Here is a 23,397-nt window from a genome sequence, read left to right as displayed (position 1 = left end):
ATGTCACCTTTTGTACTTAAATTTCTCAATTTTAATTATTTAGAATGCAAATTTATTTAATACATTGTTATAAACTATAAGTGTACCATCTCATTTTTTGTGTGAAAACGGTTTGCGAGAAAGTCGCGAGAGTATGGTCGGTATGGTATCCAGTTCAATATGGCTGCCGTGTGTGTAAAAAGATTCTCCCCGGGTAAGATTTTCCGTTCTCTTTTCTCATCCTTAAAGTTTTGGAAGAAGCCTATTGCTCTTGCGGTAGCCATGAAGTAGTTCGTGCGCTAAGGATGGTCGGTATTCTTTCTGGCACTTTGCTGACGTTGAATTTCAATGTTGCTTTTGGTTCGACCTTGCCTAGATGGCCCGGTCACCCTAAATCGATGCAATAAATGTAGAGCGTGCAACTCGACAGCCCGTTATTGAATTCATATTAGTGTTGGCCGATTATTTGAGGGACTTGTGTGATGCCTTAAATCTTCTGCGCTGTCTGCATCCTGTGTTTGGAACCTCTGATCTTGATTGAACCGATCGGTGCAGCCTACCGGAGCCTGTGGAGGTGGGCTCGGCCGCTGTCCTCGACTCCCGTGCAGCAATGCTACAAGCAGGTGCACCCTGGAGAACCCGGCACGAGCTTCAGGGAGACGACTGACAAGGCGGCGCAGATGATATTTATCACCGAGATTTTGAGAGGTACGTTCGTAATAGCCGATTCACACGACGGACTGATCCGCGGACGGATTGATCACGTGACGACATATCCGCGGTTCGTCCGTCTCCCAAGCGCATCCACACGAGGGAGACGACGAGCAGACGCCAGTGAGGACGGACCGAACCTGTTCGCACCCACAGTGCCGCGAAACTCCAACATCGCACAGTAGCACCGTTGTCCAAGAGAGAAATCGACGGTTGCTACCGCGATAAAGAATCGTACGCCGCTGCTACGTACAGATCGAGAACAAAACACCGGGACAGGCTTCGCGCGAAGCGCCACTAACTTTACTAACCCAAAGCATGACAGTGACACAGGCATGATCCTGCCCGAGAAAGCTTCGGCGTAGACGCGACGAACTCCTGGGCTCGCGGAGGGGCGTTTGGAGATGCCTTCACGCACTCCGCGCTCGTGCACAACACTCAAGCACACCACATCCACAAGAGAGGGCTTGCTCGGTGAAATCCTGATTGGACGTGCAAGAATTATCGCGGCGTGCTAGACGAGTTTTCACGGGAGCTTCTTGACACGGACCCGGAGGAGTATCGAAACCTGCGTCGCGTCAGCCGGACTAAGTTTTTGGAGTTTCTCTCACGCGTGGAACCAAGAATCGTACGACAAAATGAACCAACAAACGCACAAAACGCAACGACGCGCCATTTTTGTTTTGAACGCACAGAAGCAAAATACCAAGAAAACCATGTACCGTTGCCAGACTAAATGCTTTCCAAGTCAGTCTGCCGCCAAACGTCCGCGAGTGAAAAAGGCGCTCGACTTTATCAGTCCGCGCCTCCGCGGAGGAGGCGCGGATCGCAGGAATCGGTGACGTGCCGGTCACGTGGTACACGGTCCGCGGACGAAAATCGCGATTTGGTCCGTCGTGTGAATCGGCTATAACATGCCAACACCTCCTAGAAGACAAGGCCGTAGCGCTCTCCTCGTGACGTCGCAAAGGAAGGCCGTCGGGGGCGCGCGTCGAAGCGAATGCAACGCGCGTAGATCGACCGTCGTAACGCGTTTTTAGTCGCATACGCGTGTCATATTAGCTAAAATGAAAGCTGCACATAGCAACAGGTCTAGAAAACATTTTATTACACGAGCAAAATATTACACCGCTAAATAATCGGTACGAAATGGCACGAGGTATGCGTACAAGACGTCTATAGAAAAATGTGATTGTTTTAAGTCGAAAACATTGAGTCATGCAATTATTGTTGTAGGAATGCATATTTTATACAGAAATACTTCGACAAAATGGCGAGACACGCAGTGATTTGGAAACAGCAAAACAGAACAGTTAAAAATCAGGTAGACGTGGTCAACGCGGACAAGGCAAGACAAGTGTTTCTCACGATCATGTAAGCGACGTTATTGCGTGCAGTCACTGAATTTTTGCATCATACCCCGGACACATGGCAAAATTAATGCAATTTTGATCGAATGACATTGTGGGGTCGACGAATCCGCTTGCGGCGCTCGTATAACCACTCAAGACCGTGAGCTAATTAAATCCTATATCACTGAATGCAAATATATTAACTTTTTCGTGTGGCAGGGGTACTAAACTTACTACTTAGTCTACTAATTTACTTCTCCCTATGGGGCTCGAGCTGCCTTAGAATAACACATAACTTATTTTGTATATAATAATACTATTACCTTAATACAGTTAAGGTTCTAGTAAAAACGCGGAAAAGGCAATAAAATAACTTTAGTATAAATAAACACAAAACCACGAACAACGCACTTTCAATAATCACACAAACTTGTTTTTTACCTTCCAGTGAAAACAAGATTAGCGCGCATATTTACAAATGTCGACGAAACTGCACGCGAATCATGACAAAGAACAAAATTGCAATCTATCATGCGATTAAAAAAAAAAAAAAAAACGATTGCAGCATCTTCTTTGCGTCCTACATGACCAAGAAAGCCCGTAAATAAGTTGTTTCTCACCTGTCGATCGTATCCATACGTCCCACAATATCCGTGACGTACACATTTGAACACAAACTCCAAGAAGCCTCTCTCTGTCGAGAGAGGTCTATCGATTAATCGACCAGTCTTCGTTGGCTAGTTGTTACACATGTCACTCAAACCGAAGCAGGACTTGTTTCACAAATCCACGTAAATGCCGTAGTATCAAGCGAACACAAAAAAAACTACCCGAGACTACGGTGATGACAGAAATACGACGGGAAACAAGTCTCAAAAGTACCACACACGAGAGCAGCGGCGACGAAAGGCTTGACGTTGTCGACCCATCTCTTGCTCGTGTGCGCTCCCTGCGACAATGACTGGATTTCTTTTCGGTTTCCTTCCCTTCTGAGATGTCTCAGCGTTCCTTTTCAGACAGTCAGCAGCTCACACACAACGTAAATTTACCAGAATCGGAGCCATGTGGCATCGGCAGCATCGCAGCCGGTCCTTTCGAAAAGTGTGGGGTGCTGCGGAACTGCAGGCAGTCCCGCGGTTACGGGGATACTCATAAATATAAATTTGGTACTCTCAACCTTGGTAACGCGTTGTATATTACGTTTATATTATATATATAATAAATTGTACAAGACTGCGCCTTTAAAACGTATATTAATGCCGGATAAACGCGCATGAACACCACCGCGCCGAGGCACATTTTTTTCACGTCGATAGCGTATTCTCACGTAGTTGCGCCATGGACTTCCTTCCTCCGCCATTGTGACGTAACCTCTCAGAGCGCTGTGGCCTTCTTCTCTAGGAGGTGTTGAACATGCTCTTCCGTATCTCTCTCTCCACTCGTTGAGTTCTAGCACATCGCCTTGCTGGCACCACGAATCGTAAATGAAGAATCGGCACGAACGCTCCTTTCTGTATGCTACACAGAATAACACCTCACTCCCATTGAAAAAAAAAAAAAAAGAAAAGTGAGCTTTTAATTTAGATTTAAATTGAATATTGCAGCACCTTCCCGGTTTCCCAAAGATTTCAATCCGAAAAAGCTGAGTCATACACAGTGATGTCAGTCAGGTGCCCTCGCCACAGACACCAGGCTCGAGCAACTGATCTTGTGTCTGATCTTATGTCTAGTTAAAAGTTGAAACTATTACATTTTGTGTGAAGTGTGCGACCTATTTGTTGTCATGCTAATTTGTACATTTTAAGCTGTGCGTGTGCTGTTTCTTCTTTTTGTTTTGTGTGCGCCAATGTGAAGACCCGCGTGGTTGTTTTTGGGCACATTCAATAAACAAATTATTATTATTATTATGTCAGAAAACCTGTACGCTCATGTCATTAAGCCTGTCGCAGAAATCCGATACACATACCTGGCCATTAAGAAATACGTCGCAAACTTCCCTCTGCCTTTCGCCATATGGCTGCTCTAACCGAGGGTGTAGCGAAGGGTCTGGCCCATGCGGAGCGCAAGTTCGTCTGCTTCTTGTACAGAGGTTGTGATGATGCCAGAACGCCAAGCTCTTATTGGCTGATTGAAATAAGTATTGGGTTGACCGCAAGGCATCTAGCATTGGGCACATTCAGTAGCTGCTCCCTCAGCTCCGAACGGAGTAACTTGAGTCGGAGTTCTTGGAGCATTTATTGAATGGCAAAAAAGCTAGCGCAGCTCTTCAGCTGCTCCTACGCAGTTTCTGCTTCCTCCCCTGCGGCAGGCGGTCTCCGGGTAAAATGAAAGCAGACGGCGCCAAGCACAAGCACTTTTATTTGACACCGGCATTGAAGAAGTCTAGACACGCTCGTTTGAGAGAAAGCGAGTGACTGTAGACATCAATGCTGCTGTTCGAAGCAATCCAGGGTGATTGAGCCCTTTGTAGGGTGGTGAAAAAACATTGCGACACATGCAAAATATGTGGCCGAGTGAATCTACGCCGCCGGTTACAATACTCTCATACGGCCGGACGTTTGTTCTGCACTTTTTTACAAACTTCCTATAAAATGTATCCATATTCACACGGGAAGTCGGTCGTGTTGGTGGTCACGGTTTTGTCGGCTGAAGCAAGCATCAGCCACTGTCTCATTAACCCCAATTCAGCTACGCAAATAAAACATTATTCGGGATTATTTTCCGTGTGAGTGTCCAACCGCACACCAAAGTCACATTTATACCCTTGCCTTACTCTCTTCGGTACGGAAAGGACTATTGTCGAAAATCACGGGGTTTCCGTCCAAAGGTGATCAAAACACGGCGCCGAATGAACGTTCACGCGGTTTATTAGTATATCCAAAAGAAACGAAATACGCTTTAGGACATTTCCCATAAAGAGTTTGGGCTGGAAACGAAATCTGAATGCGTTATTCGTCTTACCTCGAGCACTTTTCCTTTAGAAAATCGAGCAAACCGCAGACCCACACCGCTGCCGACGTAGCTTCTCCCACTATTTTGTTTGTTTTTTCTCTTTCAGCACTGGAACTTCGTCAGCAATGCGGAAGTATCTTATTGCCGTGCTCTTTACAGTCCTCGCGCATTGTCTCAGGACTTGTTCTACGAGAGCACAACGCCTTTACTCCGAAGTAACGTGCACCAGAAGTTGCTTTTGCCGTCTAGTAGAAGGAGTGCGAGCTCCCTGACTCCTGGGGCGGCTACTGAACGCGCCCATTGAGTTCTACCCACTTAGTATTTTCCCAATCGAAGCCAATCAGAACTCGGCGTCGTTCTGACGCCACCGCAACCCCTGCGCAGCAAGCAGACGACTTGATCTCCGCATAGTCAGGTAACAAGGTGGAAATAGCAGGGCGTTTTTTTTGAACGCCCTGCCTCCAGAATGCGCTCGTTGCCGTTCGCTCACGACACTCACGAGACAACAAAGCGTTATCTAGGCTAGGAAGCTCGTGCTGGGGGCAGGAAAACCGAAACAACCCCCTGCCGTTCTCATCCTGCCGGGGACTAGAGTGGTGCTGACAATTGGGAGGTAGTCCGAGCACGTTGCCTCCCACAGCTTGACGTGTCAGTGTGCTGAGAGGATGCAGCACGCGGGGCACGATTGAGAGCTTCGAACTTCACGCAAAATGGAACCAGGGAAACGGAGCACGAGAGATGTGGGTGGAAGAGATTAGAAGATGATGAACTGATTTTTGCGGAAACTCGGATGGCCTCTTAGACGTACTGGAAGGTCGTGCCTATCCCGCCAGGATGCGGAGCACAGAGAGAAAAAGAGGGGTAGAAAAGCAAAAAGAAGAGGGCGGCGGCGACCAAACGATTTATTGTGTTGATTCGGCCACGTTGGGTAGTACGTAGTATTTTGATATAATAACCGAGAAAGCAAATGTGGCAAGCAAGAAATTGATAAACATATTTTGATGGGAGTTCAATGAGACCGACTTTTATGAATGCGACGGCCAGGGAAAGGTATCGGTGAGGTTCGACCGTAATATCAAATTAAAGCTCAAATAGAAACTAAACATCAATCTAAAAGAGTGAGGAAGATGAATGTTGCCGGTACCCAATCGACAGACTTCATGCCGTCTTTGTGCAAGTGCCATCAGTCAGCACCAGTAGTTTAGTGTATTAGACCCCCGCAGCTTGGAGCTTGGGGTGCAAATGCTCATTCCGCAGAACTCTGTTTGGCCCCCTCCTGAGTCTGTTTCAATGTGAATGAGCAGAGATTTGAACCAGCATCCTATTTGCTTTTGCTTTATCCTCTTGACTTCCTATCACACTCTGTGCCAAACCACCCGTCCCATTTGACTAGTTTCCTTGACCGCTTTGCACGACGCCGTCAACTTCACTGAGGTACTTGATCTCCATTCGAGAGCATGACTGTAACTGTGGTGAGTTGTGTGCTGTGCAGGTCTTGCAGTGGTGACAGCGCAGATCTTCAAGGAGCCGGCCACCATCAACTACCCATTCGAGAAGGGTCCCCTGAGCCCCAGGTTTCGAGGAGAGCATGCCCTGAGGCGCTACCCTTCCGGAGAAGAACGCTGCATTGCTTGCAAGCTCTGCGAGGCTATCTGCCCCGCGCAGGTAAGCAGGGAGACGTTCACAGGGTGCAATGAATTGGGGAGATCTTTGTGAAATGAGTTAAAGGAATTGGTGTCAGCGCTCAAATTTTAACCGAAGCCGCAAGCCAGTGAGCTGGCCTACAGATCCCCGGATGGTGGGCTCAAATCCCGGCTAAGGTGGCCACAGTCTGACGGAGGCTTATTGCCGAGAAGGCACCATGTAACTAAAATTTCAGGTGCACCTCGAAAGACTCTAAGGAGGTTCAAAATTGAGGCGCATCGGTAGTTTAGCCTCATGTTGCGGTACAAAAAACTTTGTTCAAATTGCGAGCTAAAAACACACTTTTTACGTAAGCCCCGTCAAAATATTAGGCACTGGAGAAATTCTCTGATATGCTTTAAGTCCTTATTTCCAACACTTTTTGTTCGCCTTTCGCCCATTGGCTGGCACGACACCACTAAAATACATGTTTAACGGAAGTTTGAGCTTGTTACATGCAGGCACCAATCTTTTCTGGCTCAATTCACGTCGAGCCCCTCAAATCCTCAAATAACACTCTCCATGTGTGGGTCTGTCCGCTTCGGGGCTTGGTATTCGGCGGGACTTTGGAGAAAGCGTCGGGTGCTGCTTGGAAGCTGAGATTTGAAGAATACGGTGGTGAAAGCGCTGCACCCTTTGCTCCAAATTGTGCCATGAACGCACGTCTGCTAAATGTTGTGCCAAAATGCCATTTTTGCTCAAAACTGTGCCACACCTGTGCCAGGATGAGCCCGAACAAAGCAAAAGATAATATAATATTGGTCAACATTATTATTGAAAGTAGAACGAAAGAAAAACGCTAAAACATCCATTTTGCAGTGTCTCTACTCACTGTAGCTACAATTAACTCATCTACCGCGCTGGCTGCGCACGTCATCGTCTGAACCTTCAGGTGATGTCTGTGATATCACTGAGCTAAACTCTATCTCACTAGTTACACGCAGCGTTGCCAAAGGTACTGGGGTGAGAGCATAACCCGAGCAGTTATTACTTCGAATAAATATCTTCTGCAATACTGCACCCAAGATAATAAGAATAGTGAGAAAAATTCTTAAAAAAGGGTTGTATGACGGCTGCTCTGATAAGACAGAACCAGGATCTCATACTCCTGATGAGATCTGATTTGCACCTTCGCCATATGCCTCCACGCCTTCGCTCAATGGCCGCTCATTTCGACCTTCACCACTTCACACAGGGCATGGCTATGTTGCTTTTTGCGCCATTAAACAAATTAATAATCAATCATAATAACCAACCACCTCACGCAGGCAAACATGCGTCGAGCTTCGCCGCGTCGCATCGGTACGTTAGGAGAAGTGGATTACGTGGGGGAACACCTATCGGTTAGCTTGATGGGCTCAGAAATGATGCTCAGTACTATTGCAGGTCGACCTTTTTTTTAGTCTGGATTGTAGGTCGACCTCCAACTTTAAAGAGTGGTGCCGACAAAGAAAAGGAAACAAGAAACGTGTACCAATATTTGAATAAGCAGACGTGGTAGTTCCCGCACAGCAGTCGATCGAAAGATCCCAAGCTCCACACAATTCTGGCTGCAATGCTGCTAACACTGGCAGAACTAGGAGTGTCACTTTTAATGCTCAACTTTAATTTTGGGTAACATTGTGGGGGGGGTTCCAGTCTATGATATTAGGTACTTAAGTTTTGTAGGTTCATAAATCTTTCTGGAACACATTTTTAATGATCGAGGTTTTAGCGGATACACTATGCGTCGTTTCATCTTGTGTTGAACTGCAGTGAAAGGCTAAGGGCCTCCACAGCCACTCAAGCGTCAGTTTAGAAGTGACGTCATGTGGCTCCTCGGGCGTGTATCAGTGCGCGAGTTAATTAAAATGGTGCTGGTTGGAAGTCCGGCGGGGACGCAGTGCAGATGAAACGTTCTTGTCTGCTGCGTTCGAGAAAATTCAGACTTCGTATACGTTCCTCGATTTACTGCGCAAGTGCAGGCATCTTTGGTGATCGTGGCTGGAACCTCTTGATGTACCGAGGTCGACGCGCAGCCATGTAGTCTCCATTTTGCGAGTGGGATGGGCGGAAGCAGGGACCACAGAAACTCTTCCCTTCACTTCTTGTGCCACAGAGAAAATGAGAAACTTTTCCGACATGCAATGGATCAGGGCCTGGAGAATCAAATGTTAACTCCAACCTAATGCCCTTGCCAAATGTCTCGCTCACGTGTCGGATTTGAAAAGCGCCAATGCCGGCCACTAACACTCCACCACAAAGAGCTGTTGGGAAGTGATTGACGAAGCACACGTGGCACAACAATACTGTTTTTGTCCCAACACCAATAAAAGCATGCGGCACTGACAACTAAACTTCTTTTTGCCGACAACACCAGACGTGCTGCCAATGACTTACCCTCCACATTCACCACAGCTCGGATGTTGTTTGAACAGGCGCTCTGTGCGACTCGCTCGGAGACTCACTACGAGGTTTGTAGTGCATGTTTAGAACAATTTACTGCGCTTCTCTTCCGAATGTGGATTTCGTTTGCAAACACTGTCTGGAAGCGACTTGGCGAAGAAATCACGGGAGACGCACCTGCTGATTCCGTGGCCATTACGGGGTGAGCGAAAGTGAGAGCGCAGTTACATTTGTCAGGGGACATTTTAAAGAAACAGCGAGGTAATTTTAAGGTCCAAATTAATACTTCCAATAAATATTTAACTCAGGTTTAGTTTGTGTCTAATAACTAGAAAACTTCCATTTTGGAGAAATCTTTTTTTGCAATACGTCACATCGGCCGTGGTGCCATGAATGTTGAATAAACGAATGTGACAGCAACGATAGCATTTTGCCAGCCAGAATTCTAATTCCTCCAAACGTGCTTCATATTTATATACTAAATACCAGATTTCAGAGCTTCATTAGAACATAGATTATGTTTCACTGGTATAAAACACGAACATTGCACTAAGGACAAAGGCTACACGCCTTCTACTACCAAAGTTTTTGACGCACTACTTTGCGAAGCATAAGGACGCCGTGTCAGGGCCGTGTCACAGCGCCTAGCCTTCCGCCGTGGTTCAACACAAGATGAAATTAAGTATAGTTTTTGCGGGAATTTTACATACGTATTGGTGGGCTACATTAAACATGAGCGTAAAAGAGGGAGTGTGAAAGGTACTTTATCTCAACTGAAGTATCTTGCTAAAATTAATTTTTCCACCATTTTTTTTAATCCCCATGGTGGACAGAATCTACTTCCTCAGCCTTATTTTTAAAACGACAGTTATGTGTCATGTTGTACTTTGTATGATTATTTATATGTATTATAATTAGAAAAGGTAATAATTAAAACATATCAGTATCAAAGATAAACCCTGCATTATTAACAAAGATTGGCTCATTTAGTTGTGCAATTATTGAATTTTGGAGTGATGTGCTAACTTACCTTGGGACCTGCTCCTTGGGACCTGCTCCAAGCTACTATTTTACCTCCTACAAAACCTGCTACAAAAAGTCAAATGTTGCTTCCGTCACTGGGAATAATCAGATCATTCGGCTGGTAGAAGTCGGGTGCTCTAAGTATATTCGGCTGGTTCTTTCAGAGCAGTCACAGATTTTCGGATGGCACCGTCCTTTGTCCACCGGTTACGTGACTCCAGTCACTTCAGCTGTTAGGTTGAAAGAGAAAGAAGTCGATATTGCCAAGATATTTAGTGTCAGACACAGCAGCGATCCTGCTGTGCTGCGCAGGGAGTACAGGAGGTGCTTGGTGCATGACAAAGGACCGCAAGACTGCCATTTTTTGTGTGGGCAGGGGGTGGAGGCGCTGGATGGACTAATGATCATTGGCTAAATCTTTTGTACTGGGCGGTAGCTTACCCCATCGCAGTGGAGTGGTTGCAGAAGTTGCCCTCGGTATCCAGTTCCAGATCTGATTCAGAGGATTGCAGTGCTGGAAAACGACTAGCCGAATATGCAGTGAGTTTCTTTGAAGAGATACTGGAGGCAGTTTCAAGATTTATATTGAAGTAATGCCAATCTCTTCAAAACCACCATTTATTTTCTGTCTCTTTCCATCTCCCTCTCTTTCTAAGTAAAATATAGCTCTCGAAATCAACTGATAAGTCAACCACCGAAACTGAAATGTCTACTAGAAGTTAATGTGGCAAACCAACCAAACTTGATAAGTAGCCAAAATTTTCAAACTAGGACTTCTACGGAGAGATCAACAGTGCTAGTGAGCTTGCGCAGTTTTGAATGCACCTGGTGTTCGCTTTTGCTTCATACCGATTAGCCTCTGTGTTTAACAGCCTACCTTTCTTTGTTGTTAGTTACTGAACAATCACAAATGTTCCACAGGCTATGCTCTTACCCTCTTCTCCAAAGAAAGGGCTAGCCATGTGATGTTGCAATTTGTGGTTCCGAAAATTTCTTAGGTGCATTATCTGCAGTTTGGTGTTACCAAACAGAACAGTCCTCTTAACAAAAGACTCAGGAGAGGACAGTAAAACCTCCATATCATTCTCAAGAAAACGCACATGTAGTTTCTGCTAACATCACAAGCTTGGAACACAAGCCTTGTTTCATCTGTAGCTTGTAAAACATTCCAGATGCTTGCACAAGACTGGTACTCATTGGCAACGCAGTAAAAGCATTAGCTGACAACAAGTGCTTAAAAAAGTGAAGCCCAAATATGTCTTATGACAGGTATGGAGTATTTAGGTATTTTTCTGCTTTTGCCGAACAAACTCTTCCCCAGAAACATTGACTTACCGGTGGCTCATCGCCGTATACCGGACAGTTCAGTCGTGTCCAATACCCAGTCAAAGAATGTCTGCTGGACCTATTCAGCTTCTAATGCTGCACATCCAACACCTGGTGTAGATTACAGGGAAGCTGTATAGCATATTCATTGGGACATACTGTGCCTTCAACCGCTCTAACTTTACACTAGGGCTGAATGACAGCCTACTTGCGATGCTGAGTCTTACGGTGTATGTTTAGTCCACTTTTAGGTACTTAAAAAGTTCAAGGCTTAGTATGTGCTCATATTTTCTTGTAGATTGCAATAATTTTAGTTTAATTAGTACACTGAAAAAACAACTTTTTTTTCAGTCCTACATGTAGAGCAATATGGAACCTTTTCCTCCGAATAAGCGGGTTTTTCGTGTGGTAAGACGTTGGAGATGTGCTTGACCAGTGTCCATGTGTCGTGCAGGCCATCACGATAGAAGCAGAGGAGCGTGCAGACGGCAGCCGGCGTACCACCCGCTACGACATCGACATGACCAAGTGCATCTACTGCGGTTTTTGTCAGGAGGCCTGTCCCGTGGATGCCATCGTTGAGGTGCGTTGTGGGCTAAAGCTGTGCTGAAGTATCGCCCAATACTAGGGCTATAGTTTGGATATTTTGACTAAGGCTCGATATCTGCCAGAATTCAGGAATGACCCCTACATGAGATAGAGGAGTGCTAGAAGAGCTACAGGGCAGCAAGTCGTTTGCCACCAAGCCTTTCTTTCGGTGTGGTGACAAAGATGTGTCACTACAGTCGCCGACCGATTTTTCAGACTTCGCAGGGACCGAAAAACGTCGGAATAATAGAGCAGTGCGAAAAATCTTCAGATTAAAAAACTTGCCTTTATTACGTCTAAGCAGGCTTAAAGAAGCCGTCAATAGTGCCTTGCTTCAGGTTATGCCTGCACGCCTAGTTTCAGGTTATGCCTTCATTTGCGTTCGGCAACTTTTTATTAGCTTGAGAATCACTGCTCTGTTTTCTAGCGTTATGGTCGAGTCCTTTCTGCGCCTCTTAGCGACACATCGCGGTGGCGGAAGAACATATGAGGCAATAATGTCCAAGTTACCATAGTTCGAAAACAAAACTCACCGAGACGAGATTGAAATGAGAAGTGCAAGTCCACAACTGCAATGGCGAATGAACAAAGCAAATTGGTAACAACAATAATGATGATAAGATGCGCAGCTAGAGAAAAGAAATTCCGTAGAGCGTCACCTAGTGGTAGGACTTGGCAATATTCAAGTAGCGCTGCCAAACCAAGCCAAATCATGTGCAGCCAACATAAGATCCAAAATGGCCGTTTCTTGGTGATGTTTCCCGCTGATTACTCGCGGCGATTTTATCCGAAAAATCTAACTTTCGGACTACAAGTTGTCTGAAGCATCGGTCATGAATATGCACTATTTCTATCGGGTCGGTCACAGTTCCTCCTTTAGGTCCGAAATATCGAACAAGTCCGAATTATTGGTGTCCGAAAAATCGGTTGACGACTCAAAGAGAAAGTCGTCTGCTTCTTGCGCAGGAGTTGTGGTGACTTCAGAACGACGCCGAGCTCTGGTTGGCTCTGATTGAAGGATAGTGGGTAGACCTCAAAGCGAGCTAGCTGCCTTGAGGTCTACCCACTATCCTTCAATCAGAGCCAATGAGTGTTTGGAGTTCTGATGTCACCGCAACCCCTGCAAAGCGAGCACTACTGAAAAAACGGGGCTGCATTTCTCTATTCCGGTGCTTCGCTGTAGGCTATGCTGAAGTGTAATAGCATTCCGAAGTTTCTTTTATTAAGGCCATATTCCACCGATTTACAGTAGAACCTCGTTGATACGTTTGGAGAAACCGCGAAACAAAAAACGTATGATCCAAACTCACCATTTTCAAGCACAAAAAAGAGAGAAGTTGCGAATGAGATCGAACAGCGTTTAATACAGCGCTTCACTTGCCGAAAGCGTCTGTCAGCTTCTGCTGGCGAGTGCCTTGACCTTTTGGAAGAAAACCTCCTTCTCCAGCGTCTGCAAGCTCTTCTCCGCACCACAGCTGCTCTTGTGGTTGAAGAAGCTACGAAGAACATCCAATGCAGTGAAGGCCTGGGTAAACGTAGTTGCCGGCAGCCCCCCCCCCCCCCCCCCCCCCCCCCCCCGTTCCTCGTTGTCGTCGCTTCCCGACACTTCACCTTGCCGTAGCTCTGCCACGATGTCCGAAACAGTTTGTGGGTCGCATGTTGTGAGATCATCATCCATTTCGACGAATTCGCCGAACGCGACGTTGGTGCCAGTGGACCGGAGCTCTTCGTCCATGTCGTCCTCATCGTTCACACACGGGTCGCAGTTGTCGCTCATACAGGGCTCGGCGGCTCCACTCGTGCATGGCTCCAACTCCTCTGCTCGGTCGACGGGTCCCGGTCGACGGCAGCAAGAATGTTCAACGTTTTCTTGAGGGATAGCGGCTTACGCTTTTGCGACGCCATCGCAGAACGAAACGAAAAGGGCACGGGCTTGGGTGGAACACGAAACCGAAGCGCCGAAGCCACCAAAGAAGGCTGCCAACGCAAAGAAAGAAACAAAGAAATGCCAGATTTATTCATTTACTACAATCGCGCTACTGCCACTGCTCCCTTGTACGTCATAGTCTAGAGTTACTCTTGCACACTCTTGCAAACGGTGCTTTCAGCCCTTGGAACAGTGCCTCAAAGAGCTTGCTGGAGTTGCCGAGAGCGACCCATAATCATGTGTCTACTTCGGAAACGCTTCAAATGAAAAGCCATAAGCGAACATACTGCTACGGTGTTGACAACTGAAGAGAACATGAGCTCGCACGGGCAAACGATCAGTAGACAGCTGTATTTGAGTTTATATTTTAACGCTGTTGCTTCGGTTGCTCGTTACGACAGCACTCGTGCCACTTTCGCCAGCGGTGGCACTTGAAAAAAGGAAAGTGAACGACAGCGTCAGATGGACGCGCTGTTGTCATGAGCGGTTAGTACGCTGCCGCCGGAGTTACAATCGCTCGGAGTCCTTATCGCTCGGAGTCCTTTGTTATTATTTCATGGGAAAGATTCTTTGATGAATCGAATAATGAGCTGAGACAGTAAAACCGCACTGTGTGTTCTGCAAACGACCTTGTGCACCCGGACGGCTCTCGGAAGTTGCGGAGAACAATAGACGCAGCGGTGGCATTATCAGCAAGCACTGCCAGACCGTTCCGCGCGCGCGCGCCGTGTATGCCTCGGCGCTGGTTTGTCGAGACCGGATGTTCGGAGCTCCGAATATGCGAGTGGAACGTTGATTGCCAAGAAAACATATAATCCGATCGACATTTGGCAGAATGTTGAGCTTATTTTCCAGGAAATCGTGTTATCCGGGAACGTATGAACCAGAAAAAAAACAGCGCAGCTCTATGGGACGTTTTCCGTGCCCTCCCTCGCGAACGTATAAACCGGGAACGTATCAGCGAGGTTGTACTGTATTTAAGACAAACATTGTTCCCTCACTCAGCCCTCGGCCATATCGGAGCAAGGCCACCTTGGCTCTGTTCCTGTCCAAACACTCTTCTCTCTTTTCCGGCCTCTCATTGGCACGAAGAACACATTGAGCTTTGGTGGGTCACCACTTCTGTTCGGCAATGTCCCCTACAGTCCTCTCTTTTCTCTTGCGAGGCATTGTGAAGACGACCGGAGCTCCTCCAGTAAGCCCGTGACTTCTGTCATAGACCCATTTGAGAGTGTGTTCTCTGTTGGAAGCCAGCTGTGGAATCCCCGCACAGTGGTGCAGACGAGTACAAGTGCCTTGCATTCGATAGTGCCCGGCAGCGTGAGCCCTCGTGCGGCGGGGACAGAAGTCGAAGGTACCCACTCGTGCTACTTGCAGGTCCCACGGCGTTGGTTGGCGAAAGATAAGTTGTCAGATTTGACAGCCATGGCTTCTCAAGCCTGCCCCTTTGGCACAGTGGTCGAGCGTCGGGCTCAAAATCTTGGGGTCCCCACCTACTAATCAACCGCACGTGCGCATTCGTTTCATGTTACCAATCCGAATTTTCCTGGGAGAGCTGCCGAAAGAAAGGCTATCCCATTGAAAACTGGATAACTAAAAAACGACCAGAGTATGATTGTGTCGATAAATTTGTCATACGAGTCAGCTTTTCGTCACTTATTATACCCAAATGTAGGAATGGGTTTAAGTGAAGGAAAATTAAAACCAGATTTTTCCGCCCCTCCCTTTTAAGAAAATGTATATAGAAATCGGAAAACAGTCTAACCCGAAAACAACCCTCGTCATGCCAGTAAGAGGTTTCCATTTTCCCTCCTTTCTTTTTGTATCTGTTTTCTTTAAAGGACCAGTTTGCAGATGCAAATAAAATTAAAGATCCAAGTTTGAGTCAGTAGACATAGGCTACACACATAATCACTGAAACATTGCACAATGTAACATTTTATATTTTATAGTTTCAATATATAAATATTGAAGTCTTTCTTGGCACATTGCATGCCAGGTGTGATCCCTGGAAAAACCTTTAAACACTAGCTATGCTCGGCGTCGACTTCTTTGTGCTACGTTGTCGAGGCTACCATAGCCGCCACAGAACCGTCCTCCTGGACTGCTGTGAGACTGTGCGACTCAGTCTCGCATCTTATTCATTTGGCGTTTCCTTCGCTTTCGTGCAAAGGAGATGCCAAACGAAGCCATGCACTTGCGCTAGTAGGTTTGACGCTGTCAGAGCACTGCAAAAACCAAGCTAGCCTCGACAACATGTCACAAAAAAGTTGATGTCGAGTGTAACACTCTGCTATTGCATTATCCGTATCTGTTTGTACACATTCAGCCTCGTTAGTTGCAGGAACATCGTACCACGGCACTACTAGCACATCTGGTTATTACCATAAAACTTGCACGAAATGCTCTCTTAGATGTGCATGTATTACAGGTCACACTTGACTTCGACAGTTTTTGACATAAACCTAGCGAAGTTTCAAAGCCTTCTTTCGCTTTATGTGAACTAGGGCTCATTGTTTTTGGTACGTACCGTCAAACCCCAAAGAGGAATCCCCACCCTATCCAGTTTGATCAAAATCAGGGAAAACCGAAAGACCTTGAATTGGAGATATCTTTGGATGAGAAACACCCGGGCTTTATGGGAAGAAATCTTTATCTGCAGCTGTATTTTGTGTTGATGCAAAACACAGCTTGCATCAAACTGTCCTTATCTCATTTCCTTGTCTTATTGGCACCGGGATGTTTTCCAGGTATTTGGGTCAAGCTTGTATTCCTCGGAGCTTGAGGAATCTTCTGGCCGTGTTTCCTAGACATAGCCTCCGTAAACGCCAATTTTAATCTGACACCGAGGATAATGCCTGATTTTTTTCCATGGAATAGTAAAGCACCAAATTGGAGGGAAAAATTAATCCTGAAAGGATACCCCCAACCTTCAAGAAAAATAAACCCAACAAACATGAAACCTTAGATCTTGAAGCCTCAAAATAGTCAATGGCAGCAAAACTTGTTACTTACTTAGTAATTGGTAGATGCAAGTTTCCTTTGATGTATGAATATTTGTGCGCTGTTAGGGTATTTTGTCTTTCTATTACTGCCCTTAGAGCAAACGTTTTGAAGCCTCCACCGCTGCAGCTTGTAGAAATCCCTATTTTTGTTTCATTTCTGTGGGGATCGCAATATTGCGTGCATCATTCATTGTGGCGTGTGCCCGCGTCCCACCCATATTATTACAACCACGCAGAAATTAGGAGATAACTAAACAGTCCGTGCCCGCACACCTGGCCAACATTGCCCGAGAAACAACAAAATAAGGATACGCTTTCGTATACGAAAGATGGCTTCAGGCTCGACTGTTCACAAATTGGATTACGGGACAAACCGTACGATAGCTAAACATTGCAAATTCATAAACCAGCTAAGGCATGCATAACATAATCCATTATAACTTCCGAAATTAATGTGGCTCATGACTAGGGTTCCGTGTTTTCAATAAATACCGTTAGACCATGAGAAATAACCCCGAGACAAGTTTATTGAAATCAGGGAAAATCTTAAAGCCCAAATTAGAGCTGTCTTTCAGTGAGAAAAATCCAAGCTATGGGGGGGTAAAAAATTCCAGCTACAATTCAATGGCACAGAAAGAATAAAACATGAAGGACAGACAAAACAACACATCCATCCTTCATGTTTTATTCTTTCTAGTATTCAAATTTAATTGCAGTTTGATACTTTAGAACCATGTTCCGGATATTAAAAAAACGGTGCAGGATGGCCAAAAAAGCATGCTTTTTGTGTAAGGCTCGTCAAATTGTGAGGCGCTGGAGACAACCAGCCTTCTGCGTTAAGTCCTTATTTCAAACTCTTTTTGTTCACGTCCCGCCTGTTGAAAAGCATGCGGGAAGCGCCTCAGCACGCACTTTGTATTGCTGTGCCGCAGCGTTCTTCCGCAGCATAAAGGCCGTCTGCTTTTGTCACCGTCACCGCAGCAACGAACGCCAAATGACCTTTTCGGGCGGCGTGTGTATCCCTAAGGAGCGTGGTAACACACACCACCCCCCCCCCCCTGCCTGTATTTACGCCGCTTCGCGGCGACAGTTTCGGCTGCTCAATACAAAACTTAAACTTTGGCTTGCAGACGGCATTTGGAAAATCGGTGTTCGTTGCTATGGTGACAACGATGAAAGCTGACGGCCTTTATGCTGTGGAAGAACACCACTGTGGCACAGTGATACGAGGTGCATGCTGAGGCCCTTCCCACATGCTTTTTCAATGGGCAGAATGCAAACAAAAAGAGTTCAAAATAAGGACTTAACGCAGAAGGCTGGTTTTCCTGAGCGCCTCATAGTTTGACAAACCTTACACAAAAAGCACTATTTTAGACCGAAGTTTGGAGATAGTTTTTTTTTCACAACATGGGTCTAAAGTATGAATGTGCCAATTTAATTCGGTGTTTACCTTGAACACAGCCGCACCGATTGATCCGTGAGGCAGTTTCTTTGTTTGGAACCAGAATCCTTATCTCACTTCGTTATTTTATCGGCAGCAGGTCGTTTTGCAAATATTCGGGTCACGCGCATGTTTCCTGGAGGTTGAGAGATCCAGTAAGCGTGTTCCATTTTCCTCAATATAAGCACCAACAAACACACTTCTTATCTTTTCCGACATTGAAAAACACTGAATTAGTGAGAAAGTAATAAACCCTGAAAAATAAGCACCGAATTTCAAGGAAAATGAACCCCTAAAACATTGAACCCTCCTCATAACTAGAACACCAGTGAGCTGTCATAAATAGTAGAAATTGGTTCTGCCAAAGAGTGAATCAAGTTGCTTAGATACACTATGAGCTACAATGTTGATATAATGATGTAATCACAATCTTCGTTAAAGTCCCACTTTTCATACTGAGGGCACTCTTTTTAGGGGTAGCTGCTTACCCTGATGGTCTCTCACAACAATAGAAGTTTGTTGCGGTAGACAAAAGACTATAAATTGTGCTAATTAGCTCACTGTTAATGTGACAGCAAATCTTGCCATTGTCTTCTGCTCTTAAATCCAAAAACTTTCTAAAATGGTACAACAGCCAACTCGAACTGGATTTATATTGGCAATCAGTTGTCTTGAAGGGACATTATGCCTAAAGCATGATTGACCTTTTATGGAACATTTGATTGCACACACTGATTGCATACATGATGTGAAAGTCCATCAGCATCGGAAGAAATCTAAAGGAATGACACACAATTAGGAGGCTTTCCTTCAATGCCATGATCTTGGGGTCATTCGGCCGGTCAATAGCAAGGCAGTCTTTGATCCCCATGTTCGTGGCGAGGACCTGTTGACCGCTGGTAGCTTCTTACCGCCGTCTAAATTGCAGCCTGGGCAGTCGCTGTTACATTGTGTGTTGAATCGGGTCCTGTTGCAGACGGAGTTGGAAGTTTGTTGCCGGATTCATACTGGATTATGTTGCCGGTCTTCTCCCCTTTTTCCTTGTTCCCGCCATCTTCGCTGTTCGTGGTAGTCGAAGATGCTGCATTGCGAGTCGCAGGACCCATTGTTGGGATGAGCGGACGATCGTGTTACGGTACATTCGGGAAGTTCGCTGTTGATTCCACTTCTGAGTTGTTTGTGCCGGACATGTTTTAAGGAAAATAAAACTGGGTTTATTACTTTAAAAGGAGGAACGGCGTAGGTCGGCATGGGGCCTCCGCTCCCGCGGCCTGAACAAGAGTGTCTGGGGGTGTTCTAGTCCTACTCTTCTTGGGGTCGTGCTGCGTGCGTGTGTGCCCTGTGGGCTTCGGGTATGTGATGCCATCTTGTGCACTGGTGGCAAACCGTGGGCTAAACAAGTTATTCCAGTCTCGTTAATCTCTACAGTAAGATAAGCAGCTGAACTTTGAATATGGGATCAGTACTCCCGATTTTCCTTCAACAGAACTTCCCGAATTTTGAATAAGTATTTGGCATCGGTGCTTTGCCATTAACACTGGAGGGGCAGTCATGTCGATCACGGTTGCCGAGAAAGGGTGAAACTGGGACAATACCTACAGCAGCTGTAGGGGCAAAACCCATCAGCACCAGTTCTGTTCGTTACCTGCCTTTGAAGTTGAAAGACAAAGACATTGATCTGTATATTGTTGTTGTATTTTCTGACTGCATGCTAGCTCGAGTGGTGCAGTTGTGATAAGTACTCGGGCAAGCTAGCGATTGTGATACAAACGGCAGACAAACACAAAGGGAGCTTCGTGAACTCTAGAATAAAATGTTTTCTGGATGCCCCTGCAGATATTGTCCCATCTCGAAGGACTCGCTAAATGTGACTCGCTCAGTAAACACACGATGCGGGTCCCTCAAAGAGGCTTTAAGGTTACATATCCGGTGTCCTCCGTGCACAGGGTCCCAACTTCGAGTACTCGACAGAGACCCACGAAGAGTTGCTGTACAACAAGGAGAAGCTGCTGGACAACGGAGACAAGTGGGAGCCCGAGATCGCCGCCAACATCCAGGCCGACTACCTGTACCGATAGACCCACCGTAGCCATGGCGGCACCCCCTTCGGGGACTTCTCGCTCTAGGCGTGTACATACACGAGGATGCATTAAAAGTTAGACCTTCCAAATCCAATTTTTGTTTGTGCCCCTGGTCTACTTTATTTACTATCGGTATGGTGCCTGAAACGCATCTCCAACTTGACTGTTTACTCAATCCTCATTTTTGGTTCCTCGATTTTCGCCTGATGACGTCATGCTCGTGTCACGGTGCTGCCTGCCACGGTCCCGGCAGTGGCACGTCGGCGGAGCTGGATGCAGTGGACGCGTTTTCTACCGTAGGTCACTCCCCAACTTCACAGTACACGGAAGCTTCGGCCACCGTGGGTTGGGACGCCGTGACGATGGCGAAACTTTGCATTTGTTTGTCTTTTTTGCTAGCGCTTCTGTGACCAACTGCCAGGTTCGTGGCACCCAACAGAACGACGCACCGGCTCTTGCGGTGAGCCATTTTGGGACCATTTTCAATGCATGGGTGGAAAGGACGCTGAACACGCAGGTTGAAGACAAGTTTCGTCTTCAACCTGCGTCTTCAACCTATGAGCCCCAGTTTTTATGTGCCCGTTTATTTAGTGGGGAAACTGAATTGGAGGAGAAGAGGATGGAGGAGAAGGAGGAGGGGCATACCCCCTCCGTACCCTCTCCTCCTCCTCAAGGGCTGCGCTGTAATTTCGCAGCACAGAGATATTTTGTTCTTTTCTACGTCCTGCAGCAAGTTTCTAGGCCCATTCCTTGGTAGTTGAACACTGCGGTTTTTCTGTTTATTGTAGGTCATGTAAGATGAAGAGGGTGTACCTCTATCATACCCATTTCTTTTAAAGTTGTTTTCACTGGTAGGGAACTTATTTTAAGGGTTTGCTTTCCTACACAGTCATACACAAATTCTATGTCTGTCAACAGATTAGTATGTTCAGTTGTGTAAAACACACGGTCCGGCCTATTGCACTATTTTTGACGACCTTCATGGGCGTTAGCCTTGTGCAAAAAAAATGCACAAGGCTAGCCCTTTTGAGTCGTCTTACGGACATTTTAAAGCACTAGGTAATGTTTTAATTTGCCTAGACGCCATGCAAAATTATCATCTGAAAGTTCTTACATTCCCCACTTTTCTTGAACATCAACGCCTTGGTGCATGCACTGAAATGAGAATGTCAACTGAATAACAACGAAGATCGCAATGTTCCCCGGGAATATTTTAGATGACAGTCATAAAAAAATGAAAGCTAATTACAACACCCTGTAACGCCGAATGAGAGCGCAGCTCTTGAGGAGGAGGAGGGAAGGGCACTGAGGGGAGGTTGTACCCCTCCTCCTCCCCTCCTCGTCCTCCCCTCATCCTTTAAGCTCCTTATCCCCCTCCTCCCGTCTTCCCTTCTCTTCCCCCTCCTCCTCCCTCTTCCTCTCCCTCCTCCTTGCTCCTCCCCCTCTCCAACCCTCCCCCTCGTCCTCCTTCCCTCCACCTCCTCCCCGCGCGGTGCATTATGGGATATTTCCCATAATGCACCGCGCGGTGACGCCGACGGCGACGCCGCTCAAGCCGGAAACGGGCGCCTAAGAGCTGTGCTCTAATTATAATATCATTAAGCAGTAATTAAAGAGGCCATGAAATGAATTTTGGGCTGGGATAAATGAATTTAGCTTGGGATTTTACTAATAGCATATAGTTTAGTGAGTCAAAAGAAAGAAGGTAGAAGAGCCTGCTTTTCAATACCAAAACTTGAAAACAGCGGACTATTTCATACCTTCTTTCCTTCGAAAGCCCTCCGCCTTTTCACTGTGATATATCCGCGGGACCCAAAGCACGTCGGCCGACCCCAGCTCACTCATTGGGCACGAGCGTATCTCGCTGTACTCCGTTCACCCCTAAGCTGAAAAGTGCGTTTCTGGAACGACGCGCTTGCCGGACCAGTCAGCCGCCTCCTTCTCATCCCGACACCATTCTCTGCGCGTGGGTATGCGCGAGGGAGCGTGATCACGTGGCAAAAGATAGAAGTGTGGCTTGCCCAACAAGCAAGCAGCTTGCACTGTCAGCTTAGGAGTGAGCGGAGGATGCCGTATTTACTCGAGTAATAGCCGCTCTGTTTATGAAGAAAACCTGAGAGTTCTCTTTTCCGCAGATTGCCAATCACCGCGATCGACAGCATGATTCCAGCGGTTTACAAAACAGAGATAACGTCTTCGCGCGAAGATACCATCTGTGAAGATCGCATTTGTATGGAGACTCCTGTTCTCGATCTAGTTATTCGCTATGTTATTTATGCGCAACGCGATGATTGGCTGTATATGTGCTTTGCAGGTAACTAGAAGCAAGGGCTTTGTTCATAAATATTTCGGCTATTACTCGAGTAAATACGGTAGTTGCTCGTAGTACACTCAAAAATGAAGTCTGCGCTGTGGCATTACGCAATGCGAAGCGTCATGCTTTCATTGCGTAATGCCACAGCGCAGACTTCATTTTTTGGTCTAAACAGATGTTACGCCTCATCATTAGCTGAGCTGATTTCGTAGATCTCAGAGAAAGGCTTTTCGAGTGTTTTGCGGGTAAGTAGACGTGCAGGCATTTCTTACAGTGTACTGCGGAAGCCACGGGCGGGAGGGCGTCTTCTAAGGGGAGAATGGTGACGTCCAGGTACATCAGGAGGGAAAGGAATAAAGTTCCTCCTTTGCCTCTTCTTGAACTGTTTGGTAACGCTGTGCGATTTGTGAGTTGGATAAGAGAAAGAATCAGCTCAATATAGGCTTCATAAACATGCAGGGAGGTAGAAACAAAATAAAGTGGGGATTGGTGAACAATTAGATGCTGAAAATTTCACAATATATGGGGTAGCAGAAACTCACCTTAGAGATCAAGAGGAATCACCGTATATTCCAGGCTACTCCTGGATGGGGTGCAACCGGAGGGGAGGTGAGCGCAAAAGCGGAGGTC

At 46.4% G+C, this 23,397-nt stretch overlaps 1 protein-coding gene across 1 annotated transcript; it reads left to right on the top strand.

The window, feature by feature from the left end:
• Positions 1-126: 126 nt before the first annotated feature.
• Positions 127-20,547, top strand: LOC8035813 (NADH-ubiquinone oxidoreductase subunit 8). Its single transcript, XM_002400792.4, has 5 exons — positions 127-193; positions 535-687; positions 6,487-6,659; positions 11,866-11,994; positions 20,319-20,547. Exons 1-5 carry the CDS (start codon positions 160-162, stop codon positions 20,448-20,450), a joined length of 621 nt encoding a protein of 206 aa, XP_002400836.2. The 5' UTR covers positions 127-159; the 3' UTR covers positions 20,451-20,547.
• Positions 20,548-23,397: the final 2,850 nt, after the last annotated feature.

The sequence above is a fragment of the Ixodes scapularis genome, unplaced genomic scaffold (assembly GCF_016920785.2).
Source record: "Ixodes scapularis isolate PalLabHiFi unplaced genomic scaffold, ASM1692078v2 PGA_scaffold1__304_contigs__length_218370807, whole genome shotgun sequence".
NCBI classification, from domain to species: Eukaryota; Metazoa; Arthropoda; class Arachnida; order Ixodida; family Ixodidae; genus Ixodes; species Ixodes scapularis.
Note: the sequence above shows the minus strand (reverse complement) of the source record. Positions and strands in the feature narration are given on the sequence as shown.